Source organism: Empidonax traillii, unplaced genomic scaffold (assembly GCF_003031625.1).
Source record: "Empidonax traillii isolate 1590-97213 ecotype Southwest subspecies unplaced genomic scaffold, ASM303162v1 scaffold246:size859669, whole genome shotgun sequence".
NCBI classification, from domain to species: Eukaryota; Metazoa; Chordata; class Aves; order Passeriformes; family Tyrannidae; genus Empidonax; species Empidonax traillii.
In genome coordinates this window covers 449259-475471 of record NW_020955439.1, presented here as the reverse complement: position 1 = coordinate 475471, position 26213 = coordinate 449259, and the positions used below count along the sequence as shown (strand labels likewise).

Below are 26213 nucleotides of genomic sequence, written 5' to 3'. Positions count from 1 at the left end.
CCCGTCCAACCTGGCCTTGCACAATTCCAGGGATCCAGGGGCAGCCACAGCTTCTCTGGGCAACCTGTGCCAGGGCCTGCCCACCCTCACAGGGAAGGATTTCTTCCTCCTAACCAATCTAAATCTGTCCTCTTTTAGTTTAAAACCATTCCCCCCTCACAGAATCATAGGATGAATTAGAGGATCCCATTCAGTGGTTCATCCCAGAGGAGCTCAAGGGCCCTTGGCAGCTCCAAACTGTTGAGCAGCCATGGGTACCCCCCAAGACAGAGCAGGTCTTCACAGGACAGATTATCCAAAACCAGGTGGGGCTGGGCAGATGTGGGGAGCAGCCACCAGCCAGGGTTGGCCCCAGCTTCCTGAGCTTTAATCCTGGTACTGATCCTTATATTTAACCGGAATATTAATAGAATATTTATAAAATGCTTATCTGGAGTCAGAGGCCCCTTGGCTCCCTGCAGCTGTGGAGGAGCAGCAAAGGGGGTTGGAACAACTGATGAAGGAGGCCCACCTAGACCTCAGGAGACCCTGCAAGGGATTTCCCTGGAGAAAACCACCTTTTGAACTTGGGAATAAAAGTCTCAGGTGAGGGCACAGTGCTTTGTTTCCATGATCACTGGAATAGTGGCTCATCCCTGGAGAAGTGACAACCCTGTCCCCGTGCCCAGCGTGTTGGGTGTGGGACAGGTTGGCAAGGAGGTGTATAAGAGGAAAACAACCAAACACCCAAAAAAGAAAGGTACAGCACTTGGCTGGACTCCCCTTCGAGCAGAGAAGCCCAAGGCCTGCAACAGTTCAGCCTTTACCACTTACCCAGTCCTGGCTCCTGTGCAGGTGATCCATCCCATTTCCTCAGACAAGGATAGGGCAGGAGGCACCCCAGAGAAGCAAAAGGTTAACATAAACATGTACATTTTGGCCCTGGGGCTTCAAAACTCTGAATTAACCAAGTGTTTGAGTGATCCTGGAGCTTCACCAACACACGTACCTCCACCTGCGCTCTCCTCCCTCCCACTGGCGGGCAGAAGGGGCCGAGGTGGAAAGGAAGTCGGGAACAACGGCATCAAAATAAGATTTATTACTTAGAACCGAGGTTTGGAAGAGACAGACATGGCAGATAACACCGAAACAGAACGCCAGGCTCCAGCTGCGAGGAAAGGGGGTACCGAGGGGCTGACGGGCAGGTGGAAGTTCTGATGGCTCTGGGATCAGAACCGAGAGTGAGAGTGTGAGAACAGCCTGGGCTGGGGCTGCAGGGGCAGCAAGGGACGTCTGTGGGTGCATAGAGTTTGGGGCCCAGATGTAGCTGCAGGAGCAGCACTTTCCCACTCCTTAGGACAGTGCTAACCCAGCTTTCTTAAGGAGGGGTGAGTAGTCCTTTGATAAATGATCACCTGTGAGATTATTGCTTCAAACTACTCCGTCCACCCCCTCAACCCAGAAGTCAGTGAAACCCACCACCAGTGAACCCAGAGAAAGAAACCCCCACTGCATCGGTTTAGCTCATTGAAGGCACTTCAGAGTCTTAAAAATGGCTCCAATTACCCCCTGGTCCGTGGAAGGATTTTAGTCTTACATTTAAAACCAGCAGTGACTCGAAACTGTATTTAAGTCTGGCAAGAAAGACTGGCCGGTCTGTGAGAAAAAAGAAAGAGGTAAAAAGGGAAGTGACGAGCACAGACTGACTCTCCGGTGCAGGATCCGGAGGTTTTTTTACTCGATTAAAGTGGATTTAAAATAGAGTCTCATCCTTACAAAAGAATGGTGAGACATTTAAATGGAGCTGGAACTCGTCTTCCTTGTATGCGTGCCTGGCTTATTGCTTGGAAAATTGCTTAAATGACAATTAATTGTGTGAAACAAAAAGCATTTGAAGGAGTGCCTCCTCCTCTTCCTCCTCCTCCCTCTCCTCCATCTGCTGCTCATGGAAACCTGGCTCACAACAGAAGGGAACAATTTGGAACAAAAATCCTTTTCCCCCAAAATAATTCTCCTTTATTATTTTTTCTTTTTTTTTTTTTTTTTTTTTTTTTGCATAACATTTTTTTTTTTTGTATTTCCAACTATAAATAAAAAAAAAATGATTAGAAAGAAGTTACAAAATTGCGTCGAATGGACCAGAACAGCACAGAATTCCTCACACATGATAAATCACTTCCCATCTTCCTCTTCCTCCTCCTTAGCCGCGGCGGGGCCTCGCGCTTGGCACTGCAGCTGCGGGGGCCACGCGTCAGTCGCCGGCGGTCTCATTTTCAGAATCTAAAAGAAAAAAATCCATACATGGATTTCACATCTAGGAAAACCCCCAAACCAAACCCAAAAAAAAAAAAAAAAAAAAAAAAGGGGGGGGCCACGTGAGCTCACGGGCCCCCAGGAGTGTGGAGGTGCCGCTGCCACAGGTGTTTGAGCAAGTAAACAGAGACCAAGATCTGTCACGCTGTTGAGAGCTCAGATGCGTCAAGACATTTGTTTTGGTGGCAGAACCTCAGCACCTCACAGGGTCCCTCAGACCAGAGCTCTGATTCCTGCTGGAATCGACAAAAATTAAAAAAAATCAAGTATCTCCAGGTAACCGGGGAAAAAAAAAAAGGTATGGCAGCAGCGGGTGAGCCACAACACCCTGAGCAGAGCCAGGCTCCCAGGAGGGGGAGATGGAAAGAGCCAGCAGAGATGCCCAGCGCTGGGCTCAGTTTGTGGGACCCTGTCGCTGAGGAGGGAGGGGAGAGGGCTGTGATGCCATGTGGAGGTGCCAAAGGGATGGTGGGATTGCCAGGGCACGTCGTGGCACCAGCTCCCCCAAACCTGCGGGCTTGGCTCCCTCATCCAACAGAAACGGAGCCGAGCCTCGGACCACAGATCATGGAACGGCTCGGGTTGGAAGAGACCTCCTTCCACCTGGGCTGCAGGGATGCCATGCCCCACCCAGGCAGGGATGGGATCCATCAGCCTTTCCAAAGGGGGCAGACCACGGGGCAAGATGGTGGGACAGACGTGGAAGGGCACAGCAATGCCAAGGGCTTGCGAGGACAGGACCAGGACAAGAGGCAGCGAGGGCACCGCACGTGGCTGAAGCAGCAGCAGCAGCACGAGGTGCCACCCCAACCCTGCGGCACATGCCCACCACCACGCACTGGCTGTGCTGGGGACATGCTCCCAGGGACATGCAGCCAGCCCCTTGCCCCACAGACACACATGCACACGGTGGGATGGCAGCCAGGGACGGGCCTGGCGGAGCAGGCGGCTTTGGGATGCCCTCAGGACACATGCAGGGGGTCCCTGGAGCGGCAGGGAAGGCGGGGTTTGGGGGGCACAGCACAAGGTGCAGGTGCCATCAGGGTCTGGCACAGCTCCTGCCGGGTCTCTGCTTTTCTTAAACGCAGCCCCAACTTTCCTGTATTCCTTGCTCCGCCTGCTCATTGGGAGAACGGCTTTTAAGGGAAGGAAAATCACACCTTGGTCGTAATTCCTCCCTGAGCTTCTGCCCAATGCTGGCTCTGAAGATCCACCTGGATCCATCCCAACACCTGCTCGTTACGGACAACCAGAATTTGGCAGGCAATTTCATCCAGGAAAGCAGGATAAAACGAACTATCTCCAGGTAACCAGGAAAAAAAAGGTATGGCAGCAGTGGGCCAGCCACAACACCCTGAGCAGAGCCAGCTCCACAGTCACCTGGCTCCTCAAACAAACCCTCACAGGTGCTCAGCCCACAGACAAACTCCTCGCTTCTTACTCCAGACTCAAGTCTGAGCTCTCACAGGCTGAGGAGCCAACAGCACCGGAGAGGTCGGGGAATGTGGTTATACCCAACGTTTGCTCGGTGGTGGGAAAAAGGCAGTGATGGCACATCCTGCAGCTGCTGCCTAATGGTGACAAAGACCCTGGATGCAGTGTCTGGTCTGATAAACAAACCCTGAGTGCTGAGGAAGTTTTTACCCTGCTTGCAAAATAATTAAAAAAAAAAACAACACCAGAAGAGTAAATAATTTTGGGGGCCTTTTTATGTCAGACCTGAAGAACCCCCATTTGAGAATGATTGGCAGCTGGTTATTTCTTCTTAAATCTAATTTTTTACAAGGTGTCAGAGTCCTAAATTCCCCACAAAAACTGCAACAGGCACAAAGGAGACCCCAGAGGAGTGGCTGGAGAGGCTCTCACCATGCTCACCCTGTCACTTGAAGCTCCTCGAGAGCCACAGTGCCATAGCTAGCACTCAGTGGCACCTCAATAATGAAAGGCAAAGAGGGGGGATCTGCTCCTTTCTGAGGGGAAAAAATAATTCCAACTTTTCCCACTGCCTCACAGCTACAACAACATGCCCAATAGTCACCGTGCATCCATCCTGTCGCACCACATCCAAAAAAATTCATCCAAGCACCCCTTACTCAACCAGACTTCGAAAAACCAAGAGCTTGTCACCAGAACTTCACTGCTGTAACAGATTCTTTATCGAATAGTAGGTTGTTGTGTATGAACAGCCCCTCCACAGTGATCAACTGAGCCCTAAAGCTTCCCGAGGCTTTGCGTGTCAGACTGAAGGCTCGAACCACGCAGCCCTTAAACTCTTCATGAGAAACTTATTTCAAGGGAGACGTTCTATAATCAAATATAGATCCAAGAGTATGCAGCACCAGCCTTGACAGCACACCACAACTATCCCTGGGAAGGGAGCAGAGAGCACCACATCACTCACAGCAGCAGCCACCTCCTGCTCCAACTCTGACTCCCAAATCGATCAGGTGTAAGTGATCTCTGTGCTGACACAGCCAACGTCAGCACTGCAGCACATCCAAACCCCTCTGAGCAACAAATGCCTTCATAAAGCAGAATTTGTGACCTGCCAGCTCCTAAAAATCCATCTCATTATGCTGCCCTTCTGGAGCTTGGCTGCGTTAATAAAAGCAGCAGCACGGTCAGGGCTGGAGCCTCCCCGTCCTGCTGCGTCTGCAGGGGCGGCTCCTCAGCCAGATGTGCTGCCCCCACCAAAAGGCACCAACCACACGTGTGAGTCACCACACAGCTCCCATCTCATCAACAGCTCACTTCTGGGTACACAGACAGGAAAATGATTGTCAGGGGTAAAATAACAACAGAGATCAGCACATCAGACAACTCCACTGAAGCTCAGTCTGCACGAGCACCGACCAGGACAGCCCGACCCCACAGATCACTGAGATGGACTCAATCCATAATAAATAACTGTCCTCAAGGACTCAATCCATAATAAATAACTGCAGCCAGAAATAACACAAGATTATGGCTTTGCTGTTTTATAAATTCACTCCCATATCAGACACTCGTCTATTCGTGATGACAGTGTGTGAGTTCCCTGCCCGTACGTCCTGCAGAGGCCGTGCCCACACTTCCCCACAGGCAGCACCAGAAATCAGAAGGGCACATGAGGAACAGGAGGAGGCAAGGAAACCTTACTGGGACACTGCACACAATCAGGAACTATTTCATGAGTGACTTCTGTCTCTGATCCAACACCTTCAACAGCATCCATGAAAAGCTTGGGGGGAACTCACAGGCAGCAAGGCAGAAAACAAGACGGGTTTTTTGCATTAATAACCAATATCTGATCAGTAACATTCAATCTCACCCAAAAAGCCTTGAACTCTTTGCTTCACTGTGAGGGTGACAGGGAAAGCAATGCTGAGGTCACATAATTCCAGAAGGGAGACTGCTGGTTACAACCCTCCAAAGCCAACTTCCAAGGAATGTGTGAGGACAGGTGTTTTTCCTGCCCAAACATGTGCAAACTGAACAAATCCAACACGAACCTACAAAGTGTCCACGAGGCTTGTCTGGAAATATTCTGAATGTTCCCAGACCTGCCATTAATGCACTGGGATCACAAAAAATGCTTGAAGACATATCATTGGCAAAGCCGAGTCAAACTAATGATTCAAAATACTAGTGATTTCCTTCCACAAACACCAAAACCTGCCACTGGATGAAGAAGGTCACTGCAGGAATTACTGCCCCTGAGCACCAAGCCCCTGCTCCCCAGCACGAGTATCTCTGTCTGAGCACAGCAATGGCCACGCCTCACTCTCGTCTTGCCTTTGATCTCAGCCAATGTCAAGTATTTCAGAGAAAAGAAGTTACACAGCAGAGAGCAAGGGTGGAGCACTTTGGAGACAGGTGTGAAGTGATGGTTAAGTAAATCACAGAGTCCCAGAATGGTTCGGGTTGCAAGGACCTTAAAGACCATCTCATTCCACCCCCTGCCATGGGCAGGGACACCTTCCACCAGCCCAGGTTGCTCCAACCCCTGTCCAACCTTTCCCTTGGACACTTCCAGGGATGGGGCAGCCACAGCTTCTCTGGGCAACATTTCCTCTTTAAAGCACCTTTTTAAAGAATTTTTTTTTTTTCCTTTTCTAATGGAATTAAAAAAATATTTCCTCTTTAAAGCTGTGAAATGAAGACCAGAGTTGAATACACGGACGAACTGCGAGGGCCAACGTTCGTTTGGGAGAAATCGATGCCAGGGAGGTTGAATCCGGATTTGCAGAAGAGCCTTAAAGCACTCCAGTGTTTCTCCCTGCCATCTCCAGCACTCAGCTTTGCATCCCTGTGGCAGATGAGCAGCTCTTTCTCAGAACACCCAGTCCCACTCCAAGCAAGCCGGGGATGGGGTGGGAAAGCAGAACATGATTATGCATTGAGATGCTCCATCATGGCACGAGGCAATCAGGAAGCCAAATGAATGGCACACAGGCAAACTTCAACTGCTTTCCCAGCTTCCCAAATTGTGAAAACTTCGAAACTTTCCCACCAAAGTTTCAAAAACTTTCCTCCTCTACTGGGTGCATGACTCAGGGGGGTTAAAACACTCCTTCAGGATCTGTATGAAGTTTCTGTAACTGAAAGATTGAAAACTGGGGGATCTGTGAGCTCCCTCATGAAACTTGGTATTTAAAGCACCTGTGCTGATTTCCCATGTGTCAGCACAGGGCTGGGAATGTTGGGTGATGGCACAGCTACAGGATATGGCAGCAGGTCAGGAACTAGGGAGACAAGGAATTATACCAGTGGGTTTGACCCATTTGCTGCCCATCGAAGCAATGTTCAGAGCCAGGAATAAAATGAGTTCAGTTCCGGGATCTGCAGGGGATCTTTTTGGATACAGATCCCTCAGGTCCCTCTTGCTCCTTGGCTCACCTTTTGCTCAAGGAGTTGCCTCATTTATTTAATCTCATGCCATTTGTTTAATTGCCGCTGAGGGTCAAAGCACCCCGTGACACAATCGTCACAACTGAGGGCAAAAAAAAACCCAACCCCACGGCTTGAAGCGACAGCCAAAAGATCTGCAGCCAAGAGGGCCCTCAGGAAATTAAACACCACGAGTACCACAATGCCAGCATCACCTTCTGAGCTGCTGCTTGGCCCCAGTGCTGGATAAAGGTGCGACAGGCAGCCCCTCGGGAGCACAGCGCATGCAACGCAGCCACGGCGGGGACAGGCACGGAGCCCCCGACACACCGAGCACACACAGCAAAGCCACGTGGGGTGGGTGCACAGAGAGACAGAAGCAGGAGTGTCACCTGCACGCCCTTCCCTCATTTCTCCTTCACGCCTAACCCGGTGATGGTGACTGCCAAGAGGGCGCTGGCAACGGGGCCGAGCTTCCTCACCCTTAAACGACGCCAAGGATCCTTTAGAGGGGCTTCCCCAGTGCTTTGCAGCACAGGGGAGACACAGTTCGTGGGTTTCTCTCCCACCTACCAAACTCAGCACCTTATGTGCATCACCAGCAGCGCTGAGGGCACCATCTGCCCAGAGGAACTCAGCCCCGACCCCAGGAACACCTCCACCGGCAGGGACCGGGGGCACCATGCCCTGCGAGGTGGCACCACGCACCTCCCGGGGCACCGCTGCCTTCCTACAGCTGCTGCTGGGGGTGTTGGCTACGGGGAGAACCCAAGAACCAGTGGAGGCATCACATCTGCTCCTGCTACACAACCAAGGGACAAGAACGAGTCTGGAAAACAAACGCAGAGTTACCGGGAACAGCCGGGAATCGACACAGTTCTACACTTTAGAAAAACACCGGGTTTTTCACACCATTTTCAAGCACAAAATGTTTATTTTTCTTTTTAATCTATACAATTTCTCGGGGCTTTTAGTGCCACTGACTTTGTCAGTATACAAGGGATGGACTATACAGGCAATAGCGACATAATCTGTAGGATTCAGTGCGAGCCGAAGGGAACCCGGTGTGAGAACATATTTTCCATGTTTGCTCATGAAGCATACATACATGAATCTAAAAAACCCAAACAAATTAAAGATACATGGTACAGAGAACAGAAATCTCTTACTACAGTAAGTAATTTGCCCAGGCAGAAGACTCTGCATAATTGTCTATAAAATTCAATTCTAACTGAATTGATGGAATAATATATTCAAAGGGTACAAACAAAATAATTTAGACAGGTATATAATAATGCTCCAAGTACAATAGAACTATACAATTCACAGCTTGGCAGCACAAGACATCTCTGCCCTTCAGCAGATGGTATAAAACGTCACGGCGGGGAAGCGGCGGCACCTTTGGGTGCGGCCACCGCTCCAGGTCCTGTGCCTGTAACACTCCCGCAGCGCTCCCGGAGGGAAGGAGACTTACCATCGGCAAATCAGGCCTAGTGGTCACCTTGTGCCTTTAGACTGAGGTGCAGGTGGAGACTCTACGCACAGTAAAACGGGCAAAAAGCAACTTTCAAACGGGAGAGAGGTGTCCGTGCCACCTGGAGCGCAAACTTTGGTAAAAAATAAAAAAATAAATAAATAAATTTGAAAAAAAAAAAAAAGAAAAGAAAAAAAAAGAAAAAAACTTCCATACGAAAGGCGGTGAGACTCCAAACCTGAAGTGTCAGATATGAGAAAGAACAGCTTCACATTTTTGTTCCGTTTCAGCACGAGCGCTGTCAGTGGCCAGACACCACCCCGAGCCTTGGCGGCCGGGCTGGAGCCAGAGCACGTGCGAGTGCTGTACTTACACGGGTCTTACAGTCCCCTGGAGATACGTTCTCCTACGATCAAGAGTTCCATTAGTTTCCTTCACTTATGGAACATGCACGAACTTGTAATTTAGGTGAATTACAAAAGCCCAGATAGGGAAAGGAAATTAAATATCCGATGTGCTGCCGATCCAGAGGAGAACAGCGTTTTTGCTGCCTGTTACTTCAGTAAGCCGCCGTTTACAGCGACTTTACCACTGGGCTGGGGAGGAGAACGGATTGCACTGCCTGAAGCTATTCCCTGTCCTTGTATGCACTTTCCTTGGATCACTCCGTAAATACTCCTACATTACAATGTGCACTTCACTACTCCTTGTACAAACACAAACAGTTTTATGATCAGTGCGTCAAACAAACGTGTCAAACAAACCTCACCTCACAATTCTTTTTGTTTTTTTTTTGTTCTTTTTAAAAGCTCCAGAAATGAAAATTCAACCCGTGAATAAAAACGAAAGCATTTACAGCAAAATGAAGCTGATGAGGAACGTCAACTGTAAACCTGCAATATCTTTGCAAATAAAAAAGAACTTCAACTGGCAAGCAGTAAATAAAATACACCTTTCAAATAATTGTACATCTCTTTCCAGCTGGGACTGGAAAGCTGAGATTCAAGGCACTGAACTCCTGCAGGGTTAGTACAATTTGCTAGTCATCAATTCAAGTACATCAACGTTAAGGATCGCAAGTGTGAAACAGAACACAAGGAATAATAAAGTGTCTTCAGCAATGGAACAGAAGCAGATATTGCCATAAGGACAAACGATCTGTCGTGACGCCGCCTCACAGTGATTGCTGATGCAGTGTATGGCTGTGCGCTCGCGGGCCCCGCCCCGTCCCACACGGATCGTATCATCTACAGAGCAAACACTCCACGGGACAGCGTCAAAGTCACCAGGACCCACGGCAGGGTCGCCCGTGGCGAGGTCACCCACTGGCAGGGTTACCCGTGGCAGGGTCACCCACGGCACGGTCACCCACGGCACGGTCACCCACGACAGGGTCCCCGTGGCCAGGTTGCCCTTCGCAGGGTTACCCGTGGCAGGGTCCCCAGGGCCAGGATCCTCCCTGGTGGGGTTCCCAGGGCCAGGATCCCCCCTGGTGGGGTCCCCAGGGCCAGGATCCCCCCTAGGTCATGCGCAGGCGCGGGCCGGGCACGCGGGCGGGCGGGCGCTGCAGCGGCACCGGGTACATCCGCAGGCAGCTCCTGCTGAGGGGCGAGAACCGCACGATGCCGGGACCCCCGACCAGCCCGGGCTGCGCCACCGGCCCCGGCCATGGCACCCCATACACGGGGCTGGGGAAAACTCCTCCGTACTGACAGAGAGGCATCACGTACGGTGTCACCGCGCCAGCGAGGGCGGGCCCCGGCACAGGCACTGGCAGGGACGGTGGAGCTCCAGGAGCTAATCCCGTGGGCATGGGGCAAGCCACTGGAACAGGGCACTTGCTCCCCAATCCTGTCCTTACCGAATTTACCTACAAAAAGAGAAATACAAGAAGCGTCGCTACAGAGCTCCTCTTCCCCCTTCCTGCCCCAGGCAGCGACACCGAGCCCAGACACGCGTGTCCCTGGTGGCACCGCTCCCCCACGGCACGGCAGGGGCTGCCAGCTGGGGGCACGGGCACAAGGGTGTCACAGTGTCCTCGGGCCTTTATTTTGGGCTCATTCCTTTTTTTTCCCCTTTTATATTTTTGACATTGGGTTTGTTTTTGGTTTTCTTTTTTTCTTTTTAAAGACATAAAATTCGGAAATTATTAGGAAAGATTGATACGGGGCAGAGGGGAAGGTTATCTGATTATAACTTCAAGGCAAGAAGCATCACTAAACAAGTGAGAATGAACACCATAAAAAGTCACAAACAGCCTCGTGTGTCCAAAGGAACTCAAATATCTTTTATCTCATGCATAAAAGTAAATGAACTGCACTGAGTGCAGAATTCACCCAAATCTCACACTCTTAAAAGTGGGATAAGTCTCAGAAGAGGCTTTCTCACTCCTCAGAAGAGGCTTAAAAATTCTAGCCCACATTTCTGCACGAAATCGTTTCATCTGGCCCCAGAGAACTGAGGAAGGGAAGGAGACCTGCCAGGGTGGCAGAACCAGAGAGGCTGCTCCGCCTCAGGCGCTGCCACAACCAATTCCAGCCGGTTTTCTGGAATTCCATTAACACCCATTTCAATTATTCAGCTTTTGCATGCGAGGGGCAGAGAAAGAGCTCTCCTCCCTCAGCATGGGACGGCAGAGCTTTCCAGATGACACACTCCATATCCTGCACAATACCATGGGAACTGCCCTTATCCCAGACATTCGTGTTTCATTATGTTTTTAATGTGACAGAATCTACAACTCCCTGTGGCGTTCCCAGCATGCCAGCACCTATTGGTGGCGTAGGAAAATAGGGTGTTATTTAATTCTGGGAATCTCCCACCAAGGTGATGTTTTACATTCAATTGATAAAATTGGTATGAAGGTGAAATATCGACAGAAAAAATTAATGGAACACTTACTCCATGCTTCTGATTTTAATTTCTCTTCCCAATTAACAATAAAAATAGCAATGTCCCCCTGGGATTTCCTGCTTTGGGGCATTAACCTCTGCTCCAAGGGCAATTTTAGAAAAATAATGAAGTATCTGATACCCTTCTTCACTTCCCTGCCTTCCATTCTCATCTGAAACCTGAACCTGATGGTGAATATTGAACTGAAAGAGATGCCTCAGCATAATGAATTTAACGTCATTAACGTGTAAAACCCTACCAAAATTAACAACAGACACCAAAGAACAGGAGACAGAGGAACCAGGGACATATTTTTAAGACTAGCAGACTTCTTTAAGCTGTTATTAAACCCTCAACATCCTCAAAATCATGGTTTCCACCAAGCTAAACACCCATGAGTGATGTACCTAACCAAAATACAGCATTCTGGACAACACTCTCAGGCACGTGGTGGATTGTTGAGGGGTGTCCTGTGCTGGGCCAGGAACTGAACTTGATGATCTTTGAGGGTCCCTTCCAACTCAGGACATTCTGTGCTTCCCTGACAGCATTTCTTACACCAGCAACAGATGATCTATTCAGCGGCATTGAAAAGGTGAGGTGACATTTTCAGTGGCCCTATCTAAAAATCAACCTGAAAAGGCTCATTTTTCAGCTCTTTTGAAGTACTGAGAAATCTGACTCACCCCAATCCATGCTCCTGAACTTTCTCCTTCTCAGCTGAATTCCTCAGCAAAACAGCACAGCTGGATTTAAGGCTGTGCTACTGGGAATAAAATTATGTCACGCTCCAAACCCACCCTTACACATACTCATTAAACTTCACAATGTCGTGACAAATGCATATTAATGACTTAAGTTTTCTCCCTCTACCTTCATCCCATGCTTCAAGGGAGCTAAACACACACTTTCAGAGGCACAACACCTGGCTCTTGTGTCTTGCCCTGGGTAGGAGTCTCTTGGTCATGGCCTCTATTTAACCATCCCCTTTTAACCAGCTCTGATGACTCAACACTGATTGATTGAGGCCCACACAACCCACCGAATCCTGCAAAGAGATGCTGATTAAAACATCAAAATCAACATGTGCCAGAAGAGTCCCCAAAGCAGCACAAGGAGCTGCGGATTCCCCTGTTCCAGGAGACTTTTCAAGTCCCTTTGCTCGTACAGTTTGAAGGGAAAAAGATGGAGGCATTCAGATGGTGATGAATGAGGTGTGTTCATCACCCACACGGGGTCAGATCTCAGCTGTGGACAGGACTAGTTCAGTATTTCAAGTCAGCCAGGCTGGTGTTTAACGAGCTGCACCGAGGGAAGGCCCTGGGATTCGTGGCCAGTGCCCTGTCAGTGGTCAGGGTGGTCACTGAGCACCAGCCTGACAGCTGCCAGGGGTGGAGAGTATGGAAGACTTTAAGACCAGGCTGCTGGGCTTTGGCATCCTCCCCACAGCTTGAAGCCATGGCTGTGGGTGGTTTCTGAACTTATCCTGGCAATTGTAAACCAGCAGTACAACACTGGAGCACAGCATCCAGCTCATGCAACCCATGTTGAGAGACCCTCTGACACACAAAGACCCCTGGGGCTGTACCCACAGTCACACAGGACACTTCTTTGGGGGTTATTTAGAATAAAACAACCCTCCTGCAGGAGTGGAAAGCAGAACTGGCCTTATCCCTTTCTGATTCAGCTTTAGGCTCTGTACAGCAGCAATGAGGGATGACAGGGATTCCATGGCTTAGCCAACCATGGATGCAACCGCCTCATTTTTCATGTTACAATGTTCATGTCCTCCTGTTTGTTCTGCTGCCTGTCGAGGCCTAGCAGAGCCAGCTGCCCTGGCCTTAAGGAGGTTGATAAGGCAAATAGTCCCAAAACTAACAAATTAAACAACTGCACTGCAAAATTCACATCTGTCATCACCATGTAAAAAGTCTGTCTGCCAGAGTTTTTTAATAGGGATCTTTCTACTTTCTCTTTTTTGAAGGAAGACTGGGTTGATGTCCTTTAATCATAGAATCAATCCATCAATGGTTTGGTTCGGAAGAGACCTTACAGCTCATCTCATTCCATCCCCCTGCCATGGACAGGGACACCTTCCACTAGCCCAGGTTGCTCCAAGCCCCGTGCAACCTGACCTTGGACACTTCCAGGGATGGGGCAGCCACAGCTTCTCTGGGCAACCTGTGCCAGGGCCTCACCACCCCCACAATCAAGACTTTCTTCCCAATATCCCATCTAACCCTGTCCTCTTGGCAGTGGGAAGCCATTCCCCCTTGTCCTGTCCCTCCATCCCTTGTCCCAAGTCCCTCTCCAGCTCTCCTGGAGCCCCTTCAGGCCCTGGAAGGGGTTCTAAGTTCTCCCTGGAGCCTTCTCTTCTCCAGGTGAACCCCCCAGCTGTCCCAGCCTGGCTCCAGAGCAGGGGGGGCTCCAGCCCTGGCAGCATCTCCATGGCCTGTTCTGGACTTGCTCCAAGTCCCTCTTGTGCTGAGACCCCCAGCCCTGCACGGAGCTCTTGGGGGGATCTCAGGGGGGCAGAGTACCCTGTATGACATGGGTAGGAAGGGAAGTTCCTCCCCTGCTCTCTCCCTCTGCACCTCCATTACCCTCCTCTGTAGAACCAACAAACTTACTGAACCAACACCTAACAGGGGCACCTTTGCCCACTGCCCTCTCCCCTCTGCTCAGGCCACCTCTCCACCTGCCCTTCCCCAGCTCTCCCTGCACTAGCAAACCCCTGCCCTCTACACATCCCTGCAGGTACCCACTACCTCTCCCTCCTGCTTCCCAACTCCTGCCTTCTCCTGCCAGTCTTCCCTTTGCAGCTGTTTACTCCCCTTGCCCCAAAACAATCCCACAGACTCACTTAGAAAACAAGAACAATTCACACAGAGAGGAGAACATACAGGAGAACGCCGGTAAAAATGAAACAAAACCCACTCGAGTAGTTCAGAAATCCCAAATCTGTTCTTTGGACTTGTTTTAGTTCTCTGCCTTGTTCTTGTGCTTTACCAGGCAAGCTCCAAAGTGCCACCTCAGTGACACTCACAGCTCCTGTACTGTTCAACACACATCCAAGAGTTGGGCATGACTTACTAACACCATAAATACCTCTGGGTTTTACAATGGAACAGAGGAAATCAGGTAATTCTGCTGTGAAAGCTGACTGCAACTATCACCACCCACCTAAAAAGGCAGGATTTAGAATATTTTTCTTTTACTGGCTACCCCATTGGTATTAGTGTTTTACTTTTGTATGGACAAGCTACCACTGGAACAAAACTGAGTGGCAGGGCAGGGTCACTCCTGGCTGCCAACATGGGCAGGCAAGGGTGCCAATCCCCCTCTTTTATCACTTTTGCCCAGTTTGCTGAAAACCTGGTGCTACTAGGTGCTCCTGAGTATTTGTGTTTATGCTTTTCCGAGTTCCTGGAAAGTCATTCTGACATTCAGACCAAGCTTCAAACACAGATTCACTTTTTACTATTCTTCCAACCCAACAGGACACAGTAAAGGTGGCACTAGTCCTCCTGCTTGGTTTTGGCATCCGTGCCCACCTCCAGCTCCCTGGCAGTCAGCCCATGGAGCCCAGAGTTAGGGAGTGCCAGTAGATGTGCAGATATGACTGACGGTGTCCAAGCGCCCGGCACACGCCACCCACTGACACAGAACCCTGCGTGTTCACAGGAACAGCCTCACCATGCACTGGGAACATGTTTACACCTTATTTCGGGGGGTAATTTTTTTTGCCTTTTAAAAAAACCCATGGAGCTCCAGAACAGCACGGAGAACAGAAAACATTTCTGGCAAGCCCTTCGTTCCCAGGTATCTTCAAACAGTGCCTGTAAGTACCCAGTATTCAGTGTACTTGCACAGAAGGCAGCTCACATTCCTAAGCATATTCCTTGACCAGTGCCAACCAGAGTTACCTGTAAAAAAGGATTATTTCATCATATCTTCACGCATGTGACAAAGACAGAAATCACCATTATCAGGCAGTTTGACTTCAGTTCTTTCTAACATCTCCTATTATAGTTCCAACTACTGCTGATGAGAATCTACCTGCAATTCCATGCTTCCTTAAAACATCTAGGAAGAAACATTTCAGTGTTCCTGTGACACAACTGAATGCCTGAAGTTTCCCCCCACCCCTGCAAACTTCTAACCAGGATTTGCAGCCCAACTTCCACAGGAACAAAGCAGAATATAAATCTTTGCTTTGCATCCCAATTATTTCATTGCTGTCTACACTTCTGATGCCAAAAAATAGAACCACTCACTCTCATTAAGCACACCATCAGTTTCTCTTCTGAGCCTTAAAGAGTAGCCTTCACTTTGCTAAAAAATCATCTAAAATACTGCACTCACAGTAAAACAGTTGCTGCTCGTGGTAGAAGCATCTCAAGTAAATTAGAGACAACTCAGGAAAGAGAGCCCTCTGGTTCCAGGGGGAAAGAGAAGACTTGAAGGCAGCCACACAACTGCCCTGCATAATAATCACAGTGGGTGGAGAGTAAAAGAAAATAATAAATTGAAAAATACGTTTTTCTATTTAAATGTATAGTTAATATTTTAAATGCATAATTTTTTTTAAATGTATTTTGCATTATGAGACAATTCACTTCACTCTTGCCCTTATGAAAACCCTTCAGGGAGCCATCTCTCTGTCCAATAACCCCCAGAGACAGTGGAGAAGCAAAGGTACAAATACTGCTGCCCCCCAGCCCCTCAGTTCTGACCATCACACGGGACCAGCAACAGCTTTTCCCAAAACCTATCCCCCACACGAGGAGACGAGACAACCTGCCCTAACAGCTTCCTGCTGTTTATTCCAGTTGAAAAAAAAAAACAAAACAAAACAAAACACAAAAGGCATAAGAATCCCTGTGTTTCCTATTTATTCAGCCTTTATTTCCAACATAAAACCTTATTATAACCTTCTCTGATGGGCTGGAAATCTGCTTAGTGGTCCTTATTCTTTTGTTGCAAAGGCATTTTTGATCAAAAGAGGCGACAAAAGACGGTGCTACCAGATGGACTGAAGAAGTACAGACTGAGCTTCGCTTTCTCCCTCTTGGAAAGCTATTTCTTTCCCATCCTTTCTGTTATTTCCCAAGTTCCCTCTCCTCCCTCAACTTCAGTTTCCCCTTTAGGTTGGAATTCAAACAGCAGAACGATGCTCAACTCCCAAACCAACCCCTGCCGAAGTCCTTTATATCATCCTCCTGCCCCTGTTTTCTGTCACCCACAGCATTCTGTGCCATCTTCAAGACCAAAACACCCAACAAAACCCACACCAGGAATGTTTGCCATCTGTCCTTGCCATCTCTGCTGCAGCCACCATGGTCCTTATGAGGACTTCACGCCCCAAACCACCCCAGGTCTCACTCACACCAGGGCTCCAACTGATGCCACTCCTCCAAGCAACAAGGGATGATGTGAAATGAAGAGCAGGGAATCCCAACCTCTCCGTGCTCTTGGCAAATCACCTCCAGAAGACTTCAGTCAGCCCTGCTGCTGATTCCCTGGGACAACTGCCATGGTTGAGAAAGACAAACCCTCTAAGATCGGTGTCCTGAGAGCTGCTCTCACAGCGACACTCTGCCTTCCCCACAGGCTTTGAAACAGAGACACCACGACTGCAGGAGGTAAAATTAACTCTAAATGGACATTAATGGGTGATTTAAATAGGAAAAATAACCACTCACTTTTCCACAGTTACAAGGGGGTGAAACACCCACATCGAATACTTCAAACTTCTGCAGGAGTCTCAGGGGAAAGACACCAAAACACCACAGAAAGCACATCAAAAGAAGGTAAGAAGTGACTTCACAGGGCAAAATCTGTGCCCTCACCATCACTCTATATAAATCTTCAAGTACATGTCACTCTGGAGCTGGTTAAATCATTACTACGTAGAAGGATTATTTACTTTTCACCCACTTTGGCAGCTAAGAATTGAAATTAAAATTGCTTATTAAATTTGCACAAACGCTTCTCCCTGGGCAGTCAGTGACCCAACCGACTCAGGAACCTGCAGGTCCCAAGGCAGAGGCACTGGAGCAGTTCCCCCTTGGCACATCTCACCTCACCAACAACTACAGAGCTACTAGTGCTACACATTGTTTTATTTTTCCTTCTACATGCCAAAAAAGGCAATGGTCTATTTTCCAGATCTAGTTCTCTTGCTTTTGAGGGATTGCAAAGCAGCTCCTCACTGTTGTTTTCCTCTACTTTGGCTCAATTCTCATTTTTCCAAAAAAAATGAAGCCAGCAAAAATTATTAGTCAAACAATCTCTAGTTGAGAGGAGAAGGAAGAGCTCTGGAAACCCAGGCCAGGGTGGGACAGAATGGTCAACTGGGGTCCTAGATATGCACTCATCCTTTTTTTTGCCTCCTTCTGTATCACCCCTCAGCCATGAAAACCAGCACTGAACACACACACACACACACATTGCAATGGCTTTGTCCTGCTATTGAAAACAGGAGGGGAGGGACAGGGGCCTGTTTTTGCTGTAGGATACTTTCCCAGCATTTCTGAGGATGGTATTGTCAAGATGCCCAGTCCAACAAGCAAGAGTCAGCACACACGTCCAGCTGTCCCCTCAGTACTCACTCCAATTCCACTCAAACAACGGCTCACCACCCCCAAGCCACCAGCCACTGTTCTGTTCAAGGAAGGTTAATATTAAACACCAAAAACAAGAAAACTTTAGTAAGTTGAAACCGAAGTTGAGCAACAAGTGGTAATGATATGAGTATTGCTGTGTATCGCTGTTAATAAGCAGTTTGGAATTTAAAAATATATATTTTTATATATATATATATACTTTACATATATATATATATATATATTGCAGCCCATATATCCCTTAAGATTATTCCAAAAGACGATTAAAAAAAAAAAAAAAAGAAAAAAAAATCGGTTTAGTACTGAACGAAAAGAGCTGGACATTTATAGGAAGCATCTATCTGGAGTAATTTTAGTCTATGTCCTCCTCCACATCTGAGTTCTGCAAAGGCTGCCAGACACATAGCAAAAGGTATGTCCTTCAAGGAGGGCCACTTACTCCACATGTCTCATTCTGCGTTTGCATGGGGTTAGCCTTTGGCTCCATGTCTTGCCTTTTTTGGTTCTGCTTCAGTTGGTTTAAAGAAGGTTTTGTCTGTGCAGCTCCAACAGTTTTGCTCGTCCACTGGTCCACCAGCTTGTGCAGGTCATCTGTGAACGTCCCTTTCTTGTTGTTACTGTTGTTGGCCTGAACCTGCAGCGTCGACTGCGGGAGGGGCTCAGGACACGTCACCAGGCTGTTGGTCGAGGATCCTGGAAAACCACACAGAGAGAACTGACAGTGACGTCTCTGCCTCAGCTCTGCAGCTCAAACACCTTCTCATCTACTGCCACTCCAACGGTGGCTTTTCAGACTTGTAACCCTCCCCCTCTCCTGGCTACAGAACTCCTTTGCTTAAAGAAATGGTCCAAGTCCAATGGGTTTGTATTTTCTATCACATCATGCTACCTTGGCCACTAATTTCTCTCTGGGGAAATTAAGGATGGGGAGAGAAGCCAGGAATGCAGCCCAGTAAGGCTGCCATCCTGAGGCAGACAACACCTCACCAGAGACCCCCACGAGAAAGTGGGAGGTGGGATGTATTGCTAAAACTATAAAACTGATTTACCCTTTATTTTGCTTGCATTAAGTTTACTGTCCTCCTGGAGAAATGCAGTTGTGGCAGAGGTTACAGGTAGGACTGGCTCCAGCGCCTCAAAGGCTTGGGGAACTCACCACCTCTATCAGTGATGTCAGGACAATTTATTTGGTCACTTGTGTATTTTTGGGGAAAAAGCCCCATTAGCAACACGAATGTATAGAAGACAAAGGAGAGAGGAATTAGTGGGGGCAGGGGGGTGAATTTTTGAGACAAAGATAAGGAACTTTTGGTATAGATAAAAACAGTCAGGAAGAATATTGACAGAGGTTTAATTTTATATGTTCGCTAGGAAAGAAAATTTTCTGTGCTTTTTCTGTGTTGGTAACTACAAGTCTAGCACAGCAAGCTCATCAGGGAACTGCAATTGAGGGAGCCTGAATCTGACCTAAGCAGGAAATGGAAAGCAGCTTTTCATCTGACTGTATTTGAGATAGATAGATAGATAGCTAAAAATTGGAAATAAAGACCATCTCTCCAAGCAAAAAGTTCATAGAACTGTAGTAAAATTATAACATAAGCAAACGTGAACATTTAGTCTTCTTTTCTCTGTTAATCAGTTACCAGCCAATGAAACCGAGTCCACTAATTAGTCCTATACGATTATATAAAATACGTTAATGACCTTTAAATGATCATGCATTCAACCTGCAACGTCACTTCTGAGTGAACACCGCTCAATCCCTTTTCCTTTACTTGGGGGAAAGTGAGAAAAATAAGGCTTTTGAGAGGGAAAGCTCTTCAAATTGGTGTTTTTTATCATTTTCATGCAGCTCAAGGGGGCCGGGATGGTTTTAAGCTCTCAATTCCTCCAGCAGAGAACTGCAGTCATATAAAGGTGTGTATTTCAGAGACAGACACTGAACCCAGTTTCCTGGCTGCATGCGTGCACGTCTCACACACACACACACACACAGAAACACCACAACTCTCTTGCAGCATGCGAGGTTCCCAAGACATCACAGCACATGCATTAGTCTCAAAAGTACCACAATTTATGTATCTCATAGAAGTGCATCAGCTCTAGTAATTAAACAACTAGCTTTTAGTAAAAAAAAAAAAAAAATATATTAATAATAAAAAAATAAAAATAAAAATAAAAAAAGCAAAGAACATCCCATGCCATGAAGGAAATACTGAGAAACAAAAATGGGATAGTTACTACTACTGTGATCTTTGCCTAGACATAGTCGTTTCAAGGTGGACCCTACAAGGTAAAACAATACAAGACACACAGAATTAGGTAAGACTAAACACAACGAATCGGACGGACAAGCTTCTGTACTTTTAAGCAATCAAAAAGTAGTTATTATGCAAGAAAGGACAGACAAAGTCAGCAGTTCAGGTGAGTAAAGGAAGCCTAAATAACTGGACAGCTCAAACCTTTCTTAATGTGCAGCCATTCAGAAGCTTTGGAAAGTACCACAGCATGCCAAAAGCAAGGGCTCGTGACTTAAAGATGCATTTGTTTAGGTTTTAGTTCTCTTTTTTTGTGTGTTTTGGTTGTTTGGGTTTTTTTTTTCTTTTCTTTTTTTTTTTTTTTTTTTTTTTTTTTTTTTTTTTTTTTTTTTTTTTTTTTTTTTTTTTTTTTTTTTTTTTTTTTTTTTTTTTTTTTTTTTTTTTTTTTTTTTTTTTTTTTTTTTTTTTTTTTTTTTTTTTTTTTTTTTTTTTTTTTTTTTTTCCCCAAATCGCCTTGGCTTCCCAATAGGAGGTTTTGATTCGTTAGCTATTAATGCAGGAAATGATGTCAATTCAGTTTGTGATTGGAGGCCAAAAATGCTTTCAGGAACAAGTCAAGCTAGTCTGGCTGCAAAGACAAACCATAAAACAACCCTAAAGCTCCTGTTTTACAAGTCCAAAAAGATACATTGTTCTGCAGGTCTGAGGCCAATTGTTTCCAAATATTTTATTTGGTAGGATTTGTGTCTAAATGTGAGATTCTGAACTTCAATTGAACGGAACTGTGAATGAGTTTCCCTTATGCCTTGTCCAAGTGCAGAAAAGTAAAATCCAGCAGAGTAGCTGAGTTTTAATTCATCTTAACCACGTGGTTTGGTTTTTTTTTTCATTATTATCTCGTTCCATCCTTCATCGTGATTTCACACGGTCTGTTGACAGATAGCAGAGTGCCAAAGTGTGCCGAGACCCCGACTCGACTGTCAGATCTTGCCAGACATCGGCACCGTTGCTATTTGGGTGCCAAATTTCCTGAAAGGTATTTTGGACTTGGTAAGAAAAATATTGTTATGGTATGGGAGGAGATGAGTGTCTGACATGGGCTATGGAGAATTCGTTGGGAAGGAGCACTTGAAAACATGAGCAAAATCAGAGCGGGGCAAAAAAGTAAGGTAGAGGATGGATGTGCTTTTTCTCTAGAGTAAACAGTGGAGGTATTTGATGTTACAGTGCCAGAAATGAAGCTTTAAACTCAGAGATTGCAGGTCCAGGCTGACACAGGCCCTGAATGAGTCCTCAGAGGAGAAAGAAGAGATGTCAGTCAGAGACTGAGGAAGAGAAAGTAAAGAAACGAGGGAGGAAGTAAGGGAGAAGAGATGTTTGTGCTTGGATATGGGTGGCATGAGGAGGAACAGAGGACTGCTTTGAAAGAATTTCTTGTTATTGCACATAGTTCATATAAGTTTCTATCCTGGGAAAATCAGAAGGACAAGACTACAGCAATGCAAGCATGACCAAGTTTAGTTCTCATCTCAAAGCCCGGGTAACAAACAGTCACATTCACAACTCAACCATCTGTGTTGCACTCTTAAATCTTTTCCCCTCTTTTCCCTCACAGGTACCTTACCTTGCCTATCCCAAAGTTAGCTACCAACTCCCATTATGGAAAGCACTCCCATGATGGAACTGGCCGTGGCAGCAATCCTAGGAGGCCATTTCCTGCAGCAAAGGCACTACTTACACAACATGAATGCAAATGGAAAGCAACTGCCTGCGAGAAACAAAAGCAGGCAGCTGACTGCAGTACGTGCTCAAATGCATGTAAAAAACGTTTTAATCACCAGCCCCTCCACCTCCTGCACACCCAGGCACAGGTTTCCCTGCACCTCAGGTGCCAAATCTGCCCCAGGGCCCCCAGGCACGTGGGGAAGTGACGGAGAGCGGTGACACTCGACAGACTCACAAAACACCGTGTGAGGAGAGCTGGCTTTAAGGAAAATATCACAGGAGAGTCAGTCACCAAAAAGAGAGCTGCTCTTCCGAGCAGCATCACAACCACACACAGTGTGGGGTTTGGGAGATGGGAAACCTTCCCTTAGTGGTGACTCTGCCTGAAGCAGGGACTGACAGTCATCGGCTACAGCAGGTTTTAAATTCAAACAACTCAATTAAAAATTCACTTTGTAGATCTAATTCACCAGATTAATTGTATTACTGCTAAAATCAAGGGGTTTAAGGCCTGTAAAGTTAAGGAGACGAATCATAATTAAGACTTAATGTAAGGCTGTGAAAGTTCAGCAGAGTGTTTACCTCCAGTTCCAGATTCTTATCTGAGGAATTAAATAGCTATTATATCATACGGGACAGAAAAAATCCACTGTCCCATATTTGCACTCCAACAGCTGCCAAAGAGCTGGAAGGCTACCAAAAAAATGGAAATGGTAATAAACTGCTATAAACTGTCCATAATTGCATATGCACATACAATATATGAACTGCTACAGACCTTACACAAACTGCTTTACACAAGGTTCCAAGCCTGAGCCAAATGGAGCTTTGAAAATTCCTCTCACAATTAGCAGAAACTCTTCCCTAGGACACCCTTGCAATTTAACCCAGGAAAGGAACTCAGGTTAAAATTATTGTTGGAGCCCATAAAAAATATTTTATTTTATGAAACATATGAAGGAGAAATCAATATCTGACATGGGGAACAGACCAAAAGGTCCTGGAGAACACTGTGAAACTGCTCAAGTTTGATGGATCTTGTAACCAGAGCAAGACACTTTGTGACACTGCCTTTAATGCATCTGAACATTTATTGTTCAAGTTGCTGCTGACTTTTCTGCTAATGCAGCAAGAGGACTCCTGCTGGAATATTTCACCTCCCCAAAGGGCTGGTCTTCCTTATTCAAACATACAGATTCAGAGCATTTCTGAAAATCCAGCCCAATCTTTCCCAACAGCTCTCAAACAAAAAATTCCCAGGGAAACCTCGATTTGCGAATAGGCTCAGGAGCACCCGGACATGTCCCCGAGCTGCTGGCACTGCACGGCCACGTCTCAGCCCTGCACCCCTGGCACATCCTCACCCAGACCATGGAACCCTACCTAGAACGGGTTGGGTTGGAAGGGACCTTAAAGATCATCCCATTCCAGACTTCATGTCATGGGCAGGGACACCTTCCACCAGCCCAGGCTGCTCCAAGCCCCGTCCAACCTGGCCTTGGACACTTCCAGGGACAGGACATGGATTAGGGCATGCTTAGTGTCTGGTCCAAATGTTTGGCTTTGCCTGATTTCTGGGTCAACTTACATCCCTTCTAGAGAAACATGAGCCACTGGCATTCCCATCATTATCATCTTCAGATAATAGAATCAAAGGATGGTTTGGGTTGGAAGGGACCTTTAAAGGCCCATCTCATTCCAACCCTGCCATGGGCAGAGACACCTTCCACTAGCCCAGGCTGCTCCAAGCCTCTTCCAACCTGGCCTTCCTCAGGCACTAATTTTCCTGAGCCCCCTGGTCATGGCTGCTCAGCAGAACCACCAGCTGTACGTCCTTCCAGACCCATCCCCATCCCTGCACACACGCACACACACACACACACACACATCACCAGCCTGCTGGGTTCCCTGGGAAAACAGCTGGAATAACCTCCTGCCCCACCAGAACCTGCCCACAGCTCAGCCCTAAGGGACCTGTCTGGCACCCCGAGTGAGAGGCAGCACTGGAAACCACAGGCTGTGCTCTCAGGGTTTGAATCTGCTCAGTGGTGACTCTGGATCGATGTGTCAGGGTTAGATGCCTGAAACGTGGTCCATCTCCTGGTGTGACTCAGGAATGGGGGGGAGTGCAAACCTCCTCCTGAGCACGACGCCCAGAAGAACCCGAGCGAGCAGATGGGCTGAGAACAGAAAGCAATTAGTCATGCTGAGTTATTTAAGCCTCAGGAAAACTTCACCATTCGAAGGATTTGCATATTCCCTTGGTTTCATTCACAATAGCCATGCACCCAAACATTTTTTAATACGCTGGCTTTTAATTGCCATCTCCCGGTCTTTTTGGATCCTACTGAATCATAATTCCCTGGAAGATTCATGAAACGACTTCTGGCAATTACATGTGCAGAGGAAGAAATTACTGTGGCCGTTGTAACACCAAATGGGAACATTCAAGAGCTGAGAATTCCCCTCAGGTTCTCAGAAAAAATCCCGGAATGCAAAATCGTCTCACGACTTCACGAGTTGTTAAAAACTTACATGATAAGAAATTCAGTTAACGTCAGTTTTCAAGAACCTGAGTGCTTGGGCTTTCAGGGAGCTCAAACAACAACAACAACAGCAACAAAAAAAATCAAGATTATTTTTTAGAATACTGTTTACTCGTAAAATTAGGAGGAGTGTATTTGAGCGGTCTTGTGGCTTTGATCTGAACCACTTGGAGAGTGATGAGCGATGCAGAACTCCAATATTAATGCAAACCCGCAGTTATTTAACCAAACACTTCCTCAAAAACGTCATCAGCCTTTTTAAGGTTATATGTAAGTGGCCTATAGTACCTGTTCAGCACAACATATCTTTATTGTACAAGCAAAATCCGTTTGCCTAAAAAGCAGCATCTACAATTGGGTAAAAAAGTCTTAATTTTTTTTAAATAAATAGCTTGATAGCATTTGGTGGAATTGCCAATTACTTAAGAAATCAGACGAATAGGGTACAAATAGAAGGTGCACAGTTATTTGAGACAGAACTCCTGGATCCTAACAATCCATTTCCAAGTATCATCTAAAAATCTGATATTGCTTTTTACTTATTTATGCTTTGATGAACTGCTAATTGACTTCATCTCTGAGGTCACATAAGGTCATAAGAAAATAAACTGAGTCAAGTGCTTCAGCCAGATCAGCTTACACAAAAAGGTGATGGGACTCCCCCTTGGAGTAACCAGATCTTCCTGCTGCTACGAGTAACATCAAAAACTGCTCGCTTAAAGGAATTAAAGTGACATGGGGAAAAGCCCACCTAGGACACAGATTTGGAGAGAACTAGCTGGAGCACTGTTGTCTCAGCATTTCCACATGCAAAGAGCGGGGAGGGAAAAAAATTAAAGAAAATAGAGTGGATATAAACAGTACTGTATATTGTGTTAATACAGCCCTTGTATGGAAGTTATACCCTCCAGTGACCTTCTAGAACTGTATCAGCTTGCTACATGCATGTCTTCAGAGTCCAAACATGTGTGAAAGAGACCATTCGTCTACAGAAGGATGGATTTCGTTTTGTTGTCGCTGGAACCGGGACAGCAGACATGTATATTTGCCACATTGCAAATAAAATTACTTCAACAGAAATCACATAAAGTACAAAAGCTTTGGTAAGTCCAGGGTAAAATTTACCATCGGGCTATATATAATAAATGATGAGATCTTCCACACATGCTTTTGGTGCCCAGGCACGAGCCAAAAGCAGTGCAAAAAAAGCTTTCATATGAAAAATTAATATAAATAAGGTGTGTTCATGATGATTACTTAAAAGAAAGAGAAAAAGAAAGAAAAGATGTTTCAGAAAAAAGGGGCATCCTGCCAAACATATTAGAGATATAAACCATGGAATTGGAAAAAGGGGGTAAAAGAAAGATGGACTGTGATAAAATACAAAAGAACAAATACAAACAGATGGACAAAGACACAGGTCCACTGAGGAATCTGGTACGAGGTTTGCTACTAGATTTATAGGTCACTCTCTCAGACGTTTGGTGGAAAACCGTCCAGCCTGCAAATGAATATAAAGGGAAGAAAA

At 46.8% G+C, this 26213-nt stretch overlaps 1 protein-coding gene across 6 annotated transcripts in view; it reads right to left on the bottom strand.

Annotated features, from left to right (window-relative positions):
- Nucleotides 1–1063: 1063 nt before the first annotated feature.
- The window catches only part of WNK2 (WNK lysine deficient protein kinase 2), a 113359-nt gene continuing 88209 nt past the window's right edge, over nucleotides 1064–26213 (bottom strand). Inside the window, exons 25-28 of one of the 6 annotated variants that reach the window (XM_027888840.1) lie at nucleotides 26088–26186; nucleotides 20398–20442; nucleotides 18651–18849; nucleotides 1064–2259 (exon numbers count right to left, since the gene is read on the bottom strand). In XM_027888840.1, the coding sequence (XP_027744641.1) occupies nucleotides 2253–2259; nucleotides 18651–18849; nucleotides 20398–20442; nucleotides 26088–26186 (350 nt within the window). In that variant the 3' untranslated portion in view covers nucleotides 1064–2252. The other 5 variants (XM_027888839.1, XM_027888836.1, XM_027888837.1 and 2 more) reach the window with 5 other exon arrangements.